At 45.1% G+C, this 12,392-nt stretch overlaps 2 protein-coding genes across 5 annotated transcripts in view; both read right to left on the reverse strand.

The window, feature by feature from the left end:
- Positions 1–1,662: 1,662 nt before the first annotated feature.
- The window catches only part of LOC143024849 (uncharacterized), an 18,989-nt gene continuing 8,259 nt past the window's right edge, over positions 1,663–12,392 (reverse strand). Inside the window, exons 1-5 of one of the 4 annotated variants that reach the window (XM_076184164.1) lie at positions 9,050–9,142; positions 7,098–7,299; positions 6,993–7,007; positions 2,725–3,064; positions 1,681–1,896 (exon numbers count right to left, since the gene is read on the reverse strand). In XM_076184164.1, coding sequence (XP_076040279.1) covers positions 1,698–1,896; positions 2,725–3,064; positions 6,993–7,007; positions 7,098–7,299 — 756 coding nt within the window. In that variant the 5' untranslated portion in view covers positions 9,050–9,142 and the 3' untranslated portion in view covers positions 1,681–1,697. Of the gene's footprint in view, positions 1,897–2,724; positions 3,065–6,992; positions 7,300–9,049; positions 9,143–12,392 lie in introns of those variants that run through there. The other 3 variants (XM_076184161.1, XM_076184156.1, XM_076184146.1) reach the window with 3 other exon arrangements.
- LOC143024862 (uncharacterized) lies at positions 3,073–5,425 on the reverse strand. Its single transcript, XM_076184189.1, has 2 exons — positions 5,346–5,425; positions 3,073–3,512 (listed from the first exon to the last, which is right to left on the reverse strand). The coding sequence occupies exons 1-2, from the start codon at positions 5,370–5,372 to the stop codon at positions 3,075–3,077; spliced, it is 465 nt and encodes a 154-aa protein (XP_076040304.1). The 5' UTR covers positions 5,373–5,425; the 3' UTR covers positions 3,073–3,074.

Below are 12,392 nucleotides of genomic sequence, written 5' to 3' on the forward strand. Positions count from 1 at the left end.
TCCGCCCTTTGTTTCCATTTTCTTCCTCCTCTTCCTCCTCCTGCTCTCTCTCCTCCCCGAGATTACATTAACCTTGTGGACCCCAGGAAGACACTGAGGTCATCACGACCAAAAACCCGGGAAATCCGAGGTTTTCTTCAGCCGGACAAAAGTACACCATCACTCCTGTCCCCCCTCCCCCTCCTCCACCACCCTCCTCCACCACCCTCCTCCACCACCCTCACCGCCTCCGCCACCACCTCGATCCCCGTCCACACCAAGGTTAAAAACAAATAACGGGACGTCGCCAGAGGCGGCCAAGTTCAAGAACACCTCCACCAGCCACCCACCCCGGGAGACAGCGTCCTCCTGTCATCAGATGAGACATCTGGAATAGAAAGGGGCAAATGCCACACTTCCTCACTACGGAAATGTTCTTCTTAGAGCGTTCGATGTTAAGAGGCAATAGGGCTGAGGAATGACGACAGCATTTTCCCCTTTCTATTCTTGACGCATCGTTTGTTATCATCGTCATCGTCTTTGATGCTTCTTTGCCCTCATTGCTCTTCGTCGTCATCGTTATCTTTCGACGACGCTGACGATAACGACGATGACGATGACAACGATGACGGCAACAACTAACGAGATCCACGACTGAAGAATGCAGTTGCAAAATCACTTCAGTTGATCCTTGAGGCAAAGGAGTTTCCCCAAAGTCAAATGTAACCCTCAGGTCATATTATAATCAATTCCCAAGGCGGGTGTGTATGTGTGTGTGTGTGTTTGTGAGGTGTGTGTGTGTGTGTGTGTGTGTGTGTGTGTGTGTGTGTGTGTGTGTGTGTGTGTGTGTGTGTGTGTGTGTGTGTGTGTGTGTGTGTGTGTGTGTGTGTGTGTGTGTGTGTGTGTGTGTGTGTGTGTGTGTGTGTGTGTGTGTGTGTGTGTGTGTGTGTGTGTGCGTATGTACGTGAAGACCTGAGGTTCTCGTATCAATATGATAGGAAAAACCTAAACATCAGTGTTTTATTACCCATAGTATCGGCCTCTGTCCTAGGACCGTCCTCAGGGTTATCTTGGGCTGTCGTGAGCATAAACATCATATATAGCTCCCTCTGCTCTACTTAGGACAGGAACTGCCCGACCAAGGTCTCCCGTGTTCCTAATGTGCTACCTGCCTAAGAACATTAACTAAATGCAAAATGAAATGTATTCCTTCTTTGTATTTAATTCTAAGATATCAAATTCGTGTTCCTCTTTCTTATATACACAGGGTTTCTGTCTATATAGATGTCCTTCTTTGTCGACCAAACCTCCAAAAACAGTTACCTCTTCTTTGAATTGCCTTTGTGCAGGATCTTGTTCCCATCCCAATACATGCTGTGTTGGTGCCCCGTGGGCTGATGGCGCAGGACTGAAAATGTGACTTTTCGTCCCACCGCCGTTTCTCACTAGACAATATATATATATTTTTTTCAAGAACAAACATGCAAACTTGATGGTAGAGGATTAGTTGTCTACGAAATACGTTGCTTATATGTGAACGCATGGAATTATCAAAAGAAATTACATCAAAAAGTGTTACAGAATAACTTAATGGTCAAAAATTCTATACCCAATCACTCAAGGAGTAAGAAGCAGCCACAGGCTCAATTTTGAAGGAAGAATCCTTCAGAAAGAATTCACAATGAAAAAATTGTATTTATGAAATTTTATTCCAATTATTATATCGTGCCTTGGGAAAGGCGACGCAGGGGATTCTGTTGGTGGATGACATGTAAGACTTGACCCAAAGGTCGAGGGTCAGGAAGTAGTTCCTCTTCTTCGTCATCGAGACCATCGAGGACCAGCGGCAGGTCGACGGAGAACCTCCTTCCCGATCCCGAAGCGTCTGCTACCACGGGTGCGGGACATGGGAGTCGCCTGAAAAGGAGAATGTATTCTTTATTCCATATGCAACTGAATAACATTTACTTTAATTTCTAATCAACGATGTTGGACAAGATAGAAATAATCTTTGCACTAAACACTGATGATGTTTTACGAAAGCGCTTTGGTTCGTTAGTTATTCTCTCCTTGTGGTTAACTCCCTTGTGAGACATGCACCCACCCCTCACCCGTCTGACACCCAGACAAGGCCCATTTGATTTTCTGTTTGTCTTGGCTCCTTGAGGGTGAGGGCCCATCCCTGACTCCCGCCCACTGCCCGGGTCAGAAACAGCAATGTTATGGAAGCTGAAAGGAAAAAGAAAAAAGAAGAACAAAAAGAATAACAAGAAGGAGAAGAAGAAAAAAAATGAGAAGAAGAAAAAGAAGTAGAAGAAGAAAAAGAGAAACAGGAATTAGGAAAAGAAGAAGAAGAAGAAGAAGACGATCTAAAAGAAGAACAAGAAGAAGAAGAAGAACACGAAGATCTAGAAATAAGAAAGAGGAAGAAAAAATATCTAGAATAAGAATAAGAAGAAGAAAAAGAAGCTTTAGAAGAAGAAGAAGAAGAAGAGGAAGAAAGAAAAAGAAATAGAAGAATAAAAAGAAGAAGAAGAAGAAGAAGAAGAAGAAGAAGAAGAAGAAGAAGAAGAAGAAGAAGAAGAAGAAGAAGAAGAAGAAGAAGAAGAAGAAGAAGAAGAAGAAGAAGAAGAAGAAGAAGAAGAAGAAGAAGAAGAAGAAGAAGAAGAAAAAAACGCTCAATCCCCCTTTCCACCTTGAGAACCTTGAGGGGGTAGGGGTGGGGGGACCCGTCCAGGTACTCACTTGTCCCGCAGCGGAAGTACTTGTTGTTGACTTCGTTCTTGCAGTAGAACTTGGCTCAAACGGTCACCAAAACTACCGTAGCCGCCTCCACCGGTGCCGAAACGTCCTCCTCCAACAACTCCTCCTCCACCAACACTTCCTCCTCCCACGACTCCTCCTCCGTGAGGGAAACCTCCTCCTCCTCTCACAACTCCTCCTCCGTGAGGGAAGCCTCCTCCCACAACTCCTCCTCCATAAGGGAAGCCTCCTCCCACAACTCCGACTCCTACAATGCCTCCGACGGGTCGAACTCCTCCGACGGGTCGAACTCCGCTGACAACTCCTCCTCCATGCGTGAAACCTTCTGCTCCTCAGATTAGTCCTCCTACGACGGGTCGAGGTCCTCCTACAACGGGTCGAGGTCCTCCTACGACGGGTCGAGCTCCTCCTACGACGGGTCGAGCTCCACCTACCACGGGTCGAGCTCCACCTACCACGGGTCGAGCTCCACCTACCACGGGTCTAGCTCCTCCTACGACGGGTCGAGCTCCTCCTACTACGGGTCTAGCTCCTCCTACGACGGGTCGAGCTCCTCCTACGACGGGTCGAGCTCCTCCTACGACGGGTCTAGCTCCTCCTACGACGGGTCGGGCTCCTCCTACGACGGGTCGAGCTCCTCCTACGACGGGTCGAGCTCCTCCTACTACGGGTCGAGCTCCTCCTACCACGGGGCGACTTGAACCGAAGGCCTCAGGCAGGGCTGAGGTGGAGGCCAAGAGCCCCGACAGAGCCACCACGTAGAGCCACATCTGAAAGGCAATGGTACCAATTATACTCAACGAAAAAAAATCAAACAGACTTATATGCATGTGTGTATGCATTGTCACACATCACATTGCCTGGTGATTCTGTTTAGGACGTGAGAAGACCTTGTTTCACCAGGATCACTTTCCCTGGCCTACTAGGACTTTCAAAGTAGTATAATACTCCATTTTGACCTGTGCCTACCAAGAGTAACAAATTGCAATGTGACAAAATGTGTACTCGAAGCGAAAATGATGCTCAGAAACGAGATGTGAGCCGACGCGAACCGGATAGAACTCGTTTTGGAACACGCGGACTTGGAATGTAGCAAACCATTTTTTACTATGTAACAAGTTGGTGCTTTTCCAAACACTTACGAACAAGAGATGGTTTTACGCACGGTACTAAACAAAGGCGCCTCGCCACACACTAGCCTTCGCTGTCACGTAAAGTAGTGTGTATCCAAACTCCTTTGGGATACCTCCCCTGGGGGTAGTTATTCTTTCTTCGTGTCAAACTAAATGTGACGTTGTATCGTTTGGTCTGAGCAACCAAAGGTGAGTGCTGGAATAGAGTGCTCAGAGGATAATATATATATATATATATATAGTTTGACAATCTTGTCCTAGTATGTATATACGAGTTGATCGAGATGAACCTTAATCATCTTGAGGCGTGAGGGTTTTCTCTTGGTAGAATAGAATTGCTCTGCGCTGACTGGAATAAAAGTGCATAACGATGACACTCACAGAAAGTGAAAAAGTTATTTTTTTAGACTGAATAAATTGTACTAGTTGAAAACAAAAGTAGAAAAGACCATGCAAGGCAGTAAGACTCGCGGAGTCACGCACGAAGGTCACGAATTCATGTCGGACCTAGGAATGACTGTTGCCATGTTTTGTATTGTTTTTTTATTTACTGAACTTCATATTCTTTTAGCCATATATCAAGAATGTGAATAATGGCTTACTCTGAATAAGAAAACACAAACTTTCTACGCACTTTTGGTCTGTTTTCAGAATATTCTAGAATGTTGTAAACAAAGTTCTTTTGTAACAGTTTGAATCCACAACAAAAAATGACAATCTGTTGTTTGTCGACCTGAATCCCACATCCACACCACATCCGCTTCTCAATTTATCAACATCACTTATTACCCAAAGCTACAACTCATATTTTCTAAACAAAAATACCAATATAGATTGTCGTGGTGGAGACAACACCTTATGAGGACAAGGATTAAGAAAAAATAGTTCACATTTAATGAAGTTCTGAGGAACGAAGAGTCGCCTTGCAACGGGACGCGCCCTCAGTGTCGTCGTTCTCTTCCACATCTCCCTCGTCCTCGGTTGCCATTTTGGACTTAAATCTCCGACAATTCAATTTCTGAGTAAACTCATCGAGGACCAGCGAAGAAAATCACTCAAAAACGTTTTTCGGAGGAAAAAGCATGGTGCTGTTTTTTTTTTTATGAGGATAAGTGTTTTGTTTTTTAATCAATTGCTAAATTAACAAATGCACTTCTTCAACCGGATACTGCGCTCGACATGAATCTTGCTTTTCGATTTTTCTTTCTTTGCACAAGAGCCTTCACTTGATCACCTTTCTTTTTCAGAAAAAAAAGAGAAAGAATTTGCTCGAATATGTAACCATGAGCAACCAGAAATGTTAAAAGTTCCGCACACCTTTGGCAGACCTAAAACGCCCAGAAGCCTTGCTCCCTGAGACCCAATGGTCGAGTCTCACACACCCATATCTCTTGATCAAAGACTCAAAGACTCAAAGACTCAAAGACTCAAAGAGACTCACACCCATAGCTCTTGGTCGAAGACACTCACCTGGAGAAGAAAGTTCCTCCGTGTCATCCTTAGAGTGTGAGGGAAGGAGTCAGGGCGTCCCAGGCCTGTCCAGGTTTATATATATATACTGAGTGGGACTCGGGACTCCCCTTGGACGAGGAGAGGTGGAGGTGGAACTCCGGGGCTTCCCCAAGTCTTGGCCCTTCACCTCGACTTGACCGGGTCCAGGAGTACGCGATCTGGGCTTCCCGGCCGTCGACGCGTCTTGGCGGTCAACCTCACCAGTAAGACTTATTCGAGGAAAAACATATGAAGTCATAAAATATTTCTTTCTCCGCACAATGGATTGAATATACTGTTATACTCGTATAGTTATCTCCAGTCTAATTTAAGTGTTTTTGTTTCTCTTTTATGTTATTCGATTTCATTCAATTTTTGTTTATTTTTTACCCATTATTCGCGGATGTCAACTCAAGAGTTTTAGCGTGGCTGTCGCCATGCGGTTTTATTTAGCTGAGAGAAAGCTCCCTAAGGTCAAGGAGTTAATGTGTATCAACCATTAAGTACATTAATTCTTTTAATGTATTTAACGTGTTGAACACATTAAAACAAAGGAAATTACACCAAAAAGGTGTTCCAGAATAACTTAATGGTCAAAAATTCTATACCCAATCACTCAGAGAGTACAAAACAGCCACCGGCTCAATTTTGAAATTATCCTTCAGAAAGAATTCATAATGAAAAATAGTATTTATGGAATTTTATTTCATTTATTATATCGTGCCTTGGGAAAGGCGACACAGGAGATTCTGTCGATGGGTGACATATAAGACTTGACCCAAAGGTCGAGGGTCAGGAAGTAGTTCCTCTTCTTCGTCATCGAGAACGTCGAGGACCAGCGGCGGGTCTACGGAGAACCTCCTTCCCGTTCCCGAAGCGTCTGCTACCACGGGTACTGGACATGGGAGTCGCCTGAAAAGGAGAATGTATTCTTTATTCCATATGCAAATGAATAACATTTACGTTAATTTCTAATCAATGATGTTGGACAAGATAGAAATAATCCTTGTACTAAGCACTGGTAATGTCGTTTTACGAAAGCGCTTTGCTTCGTTAGCTACTCTTTCCTTGTGGTTAACTCCCTTGTGAGGCATGCACCCACCCCTCACCCTTCCGACACCCAGACAAGGCCCATTTGATTTTCTGTTCGTCTTGTCTCTTTGTGGGTGAGGGACCATCCCTGACTCCTGCCCACTGCCCGGGTCAGAAGCAATGTTATAGAAAACCCGTCCAGGTACTTACTTGCACCGCAGCAGAAGTACTTGTTGGTGGCTTCATTCTTGCAGTAGAACTTGCAGCTCAGACGACCACCACTACCGTAGCTGCCTCCACCGGTACCGAAACTTCCTCCTCCAACAACTCCTCCTCCTCCAACAACTACTCCTCCGCCAACGCTTCCTCCCCCCACGACTCCTCCTCCGTGAGGGAAACCTCCTCCTCCTCCTCCTCCCACAACTCCTCCTCCATGAGGGAAGCCTCCCCCTACAACTCCTCCTCCTCCTACAACTCCTCCTCCGTGAGGGAAGCCTCCTCCCACAACTCCTCCTCCTACAACGCCTCCGACGGGTCGAACTCCTCCGACGGGTCGAACTCCTCCACTGACAACTCCTCCTCCATGCGTGAAACCTCCTCCTCCTCCGACTACTCCTACGACGGGTCGAACTCCTACGACGGGTCGAACTCCTCCGACGGGTCGAACTCCGCTGACAACTCCTCCTCCATGCGTGAAACCTCCTCCTCCTACGACGGGTCGAACTCCGCCGACGGGTCGAACTCCGCCGACAACTCCACTGACGGGTCGAACTCCGCCGACCACTCCTCCCACGGGGCGACTTGAGCCGTGTCCGGACGACACGTAGCCGGATCCGTAGGCCTCAGGCACGGCTGAGGAGGAGGCCAAGAGCCCCGACAGAGCCACCACGTAGAGCCACATCTGAAAGGTAATGATACCAAATATACTCTATGGAAAAAAAATCTAAACAGACTTGTATTCATGTGTGTGTATATATTGTCACACATCATATTGCCTGACGGTTCTGTTTAGGACGTGAGAAGACCCTGTTTCACCAGGATCCCTTTCCCTGACCTACTAGGACTATCGAAATAGTATAATACTCCAATTTTACCTGTACCTACCAAGAGCAGCACGTTGCGATGTGACAAAACGAGCACTCGAAGCGAAATCAATGTTCAGAAACGAGACGTGAGCCGACACGAACCGGATAGAACTCGTTTTGGAACACGCGGACTTTGAATATAGTGGATAATACTTTACCTTGTAACAAGTCAGCATTTTTTTTAGACACTAAAGAGCAAGAGATGATTTTGCGCACGGTACTAGAGAAAGGCACCTCCACACACACTAGCCATCGCTGTCACATAAGAGCAGTGTGTATCCAAACTCCTTTGGGATACCTCCCCTGGGGGTAGCTATTCTTCCTTCGTGTAACGTTGTATCGTTTGGTCTCAGCAATCAAAGTTGTGTGCTCGAATAGAGTGCTCAAAGGACTCAAAAAGAATAGTTTGACAATCTTGTCCTAGTATGTATATACGAGATGATCGAGATGATCTTTAATCATCTTGAGGCGTGAGGGTTTTCTCTTTGTAGAATAGAATTAATTTGCGCTGACTGGAATAAAGGTGCGTAACGATGACACTCACAAAAAGTGAAAAAGTGAGATTTTTTAGACTGAATAAATTGCAATAGTTGAAAACAAAAGTAGAAGAGACCATGCAAGGCAGTAATACTCGCGGAGTCACGCGCAGGTCTCACTAATTTATGTCGGACCATGAACGTCTTCGGTTCACATGTTTTGTTTTGTTTTGTTTTTTCATTTACTGAACTCCATATTCTTTTAGCCATATATCAAGAATCTAAATAATGACTTACTCTGAATAAGAAAACACAAACTTTCTGCGCACTTTTGATCTGTTTTCAAAATATTCTAGAATGTTATAAACAAAGTTCTTTTGTAACAGTTTGAATCAACAACAAGAAACGACAATCTGTTGTTTGTCGACCTGAATCCCGCATCCACACCACATCCGCTTCTCAACATCACTTATTACCCAAAGCTACAACTCATATTTTCTCAACAAAAATATCAATATAGATTGTCGTGGTAGATACAACACCTTATGAGGACAAAGATTAAGAAAAAAATCGTTCACACATGATGAGGTTCTGAGGAACGAAGAGTCGCCTTGCAACGGGACGCGTCCTCAGTGTCGTCGTTTCCATTTGCCATCTTCCTCGTCCACGGTTGCCATTCCGGACTTAAGTCTCCCATAATTCAATTTCTGAGTAAACTCATCGAGGACCAGCGAAGAAAATCACTCAAAAAAGTATTTCGAAGAAATCAACGTGGCGTGGTTTTTGATGGGGATAAGGACTTTGCTTTTTAGTCAACTATTAAATTAACAAACGCACTTCTTCAACCAGCTACTGCGCTTGACGTGAATTTTGTCTTTCGATTTTTCTTTCTTTGCACAAGAGCCTTCACTTGATCACCTTCCCTTTTTCAGAAAAAAGAGAAAGGAATTGCTCGAATGTATAACCACGAGCAACCAGAAATGTTAAAAGTTCTCCACACCTTTGGCAGACCTAAAACACCCGAAAGCCTTGCTCCCTGAGACCCAATGGTCGAGTCTCACACTAACATCTCTTGGTCGAAGACACTCACCTGGAGAAGAAAGTTCCTCCTTGTTATCCTTAGAGTGCGAGGGAAGGAGTCAGGACAGCCCAGGGCTGTCGAGGTTTATATATATTCTGAGTGGGACTCGGGACTCCCCTTGGTCGAGGAGAGGTGGAGGTGGAACTCCCGGCCTTCCCCAAGTCTTTGTCCTTCCCCTTGACTTGACCAGGCCCAGGAGGACGCGATCTGGGCTTCCCGGCCGTCGACGCACCTTGACCTAAGGTCAACCTCACCAGTAGGACGTATTCGAGGAAAAGCATGAAGTCATGAAATATTTCTTTCTCCGCGCAATGGATTGAATATACTGTTATATTCGTATAGTCATCTCCAGTCTAGTTTAAGTGTTTTTATTTCTATTTTATATCATTTAGTTTCATTCTATTTTTTATCATTTTTTTACCCATTACTCGCGGATGTCAACTCAAGAGTTTTAGTGTGGCTGTCGTCAAGCGGTTTTATTCAGCTGAGGGAAAGCTCCCTAAGGTCAAGGAGTTAATGTGTATCAACCATTAAGTGCTTTAATGCTTTTAATGTATATAATGTGCTGAGTGCATTAAAACAAAAAGCACTGTATCATTAGGGTTTTTTTCTAATGTTCTTAATATACTTAATGTGCTTAATACATTAGAAAAATAAATAATTATCTTTCTTGTATTTTTATTTATTTATATTTTTTCATTAATGTTCTTTATGTACTTAATGCTTGGTACATTAAAATAGAATTTAAAAAAAAAATAAGTTTTTCTTTGATATTTATCAGTATTTTTTATCATTTTTAATTTTATTTCAATTTATAGTTTTTGTATATTTTTTCATTTTATATATATATTCAATTTTTATCCTTTTTCAATTGTCATAAAATTTCATTTATATATGTTTTCGTATTTTTTATAGCTTTTCGTTGGTCTGTAATATTCACTTTACGTTTTTCCCGTCATTTATATTGTTAGTTTTTCGTATTTTTCATTATTTTTAATGATTTTTAACTTTTCGTATATTTTCATAATTTTCAGTCTTCGTTTTTTTTCCTATTTTGTAATATTTCGTATTTTCCCGTTTTTAGTCACTTGATATCATTCTTTTCTATTTTTTCTTATATATACAATTTTCTTAACTTCTTACTTTTTATTTCAAAACACTTAATTTTTCATTTTTTTTTTACAATTCTTGAGGAGGTGAGGAAGAGAACGGGAGTGGAAAGGGAGTTGGGAGATAGGGTGGATGAATGACTATTGGGATGGTTTGGATACATGGAAAGAATGAGTGAAGAAAGACTAGAAAAAGAGGTGTGGAGGGCAGATGTGGAAGGAGTGAACATGACTGGGCGACCTCGAACGAGAGGGATGTATGGGGTAAAAGGGGCTCTGGGAAAGAGGGGAATGTCTGTTGAGGAAGGACGGGAGAGGACAGAAGACAGGGGTGAATGGAGAATGGTTGTGTATGGATGATGTTGTGATGCATGAGGTGGAATGGGTGGAGGAGTGGGGTGAGGGAGTATGTATGAGAAATAATTTGACGCAGCCCGAAGGGATTTCTCACCCTCTTCTCCTTTTCTGCATGAAGGGACGGAGAGGGGGTCGCCGATTTAATGAAGCGGCCTTGCTGTGGATGTGCTGTGTTTTGTGACACTGATTCTGACCCAGGGCAGTGGGCGAGATGCAGGGATGACCCGTCATCCAGGAGGTGCCAAGATGGGAGGGAGGAAAGAGGGTGGAGTGAAGTGGAGTGTGATGGGGATGGAATGAGTGGCAGTGGTTTTTATGCCTTTGTTTTTTGGCTACCTCCTTTATAAGGAGGGAAAAGCCTTTGGTATACGTATGTATTTCATCGTTTTTGTCTATTTGCCATACATCTTAATATATATACTTTTTATTCTTTATTTTTTCTTTGTTTTTCATCATTGTTCATATTTTTCCTCTCTCATATATCTCTTTTCCTATTTTTCTTTTCATTTTCCACTTTCTTTCATTTTATTTCATTTTCTGTTTCTTTTCCAGACCTTGTTCCCCTTTTTCTTTGCGGGTTGGATGGCAACGGGCGGTTTCGGGTCGTCCTCTCATTGACACCTGAGCAAGGGGACGCGCTTCTGTTCCCCGCCGTCACCGAGGTTGTCTCCTCTTCGAGGAGGAGGAGGAGGAGTGGGAAGATTTCGAGGAGGACCCCTGCCCTGGCCTCTCCTGGCTGCTGACGCCCTCGGGTTGGACCTTCGGCCAAACCTGTTCCAGTTGTTCCTCGGAGGTGGAGGTGGGAAGGTGGAGGCCTCCTCGCGTCCTCCACCTTTTTCTTCGTTCCCGCCAGCGGCGGCCTCCTGTCTTCTTGGTTACTCCTGGTCTGGAGGACCCTTGTGTACGTCTGGGGTCCTTCCCAGACGTAAAGTCTGGGAACCACGGCCTCTTCGGAAGGTCTTGGGGATTCTGTCAACTCCGGCCTCCTCAGCTGAGGCCTGGTGTCCGCCCAGGGGTCCCTTGAGGGAACATCCCGAGTCATCTGGGCGTCGGACGGAGGAGTAGTTCGAGGAGAAGTTTCCACAAGCTCCATTTAGGACGGCTGTGGGCACTCTACATTGTCCCGGACCCAGCAATCGCCATCGCCTGGGTCCTCGGAGGACAGTGACCTTTCGTCGTCGTCCTGGTCCCGAGCCCTGTCTTGTTCTTGTTGTTGAAGATCTTGAGCTGGATCCCCGAACGACAGTGGGCCTTCTTCGTTGTCCCGGACCCAGTAGACGTCTTGGAGCTCCTCGGGCGGGTCCTCCGAGGAACGAGACCACTCATCATCATCCTTCGTCCAGTCGTTCTTCGAGTGGGTCCTCGGAGGACATCGAGCACTCTTCATCAAGATCCCGAGTCCGATCGTCTTCGAGCTCTTGGACTGGGTCCTCGGAGGAGAGTGGCCATTCGCCATCGGCCTCGTCCAGTCTCCAGTCTTCTTCGACATATTCGGGTTCTTCTTCTTGGGACATTGGTGCGCTTGGGACTTGAAGGAGGTCTTCCTTGGCCTCGTCAGGCGCGTCTGCTGCCTCTTCAAAGTCCTCCTTCTCTCAGGAGTCTTCGGCAGTTGTATTCTCCTTTCATTTGTCTTTCGCCTCTACACTTTCTTCGGCTCTGTCTTTGGTTTCTTGGAGCTTTTCCTGCAGTTCCAGGGTTTTATCTCTTAAAATTTTTGACGATTCTCGCTCCAGAGCCGGTGTATCTCTTGTTGCTGCAGGGCCAAGAGTTGCCGAAGATCGTACACCTCCTGCTGCCGGGTTCTCCTCCTCAATGGTCGAGAAGGTGTCGGGCCCCATTCCTTCCGTTGACAACTCCCACGGACAAAGTGATGACGCAACGTTCAC

The sequence above is a fragment of the Oratosquilla oratoria genome, chromosome 1 (genome assembly GCF_046742065.1).
Source record: "Oratosquilla oratoria isolate Oo_2021 chromosome 1, ASM4674206v1, whole genome shotgun sequence".
Classification (NCBI taxonomy): Eukaryota; Metazoa; Arthropoda; class Malacostraca; order Stomatopoda; family Squillidae; genus Oratosquilla; species Oratosquilla oratoria.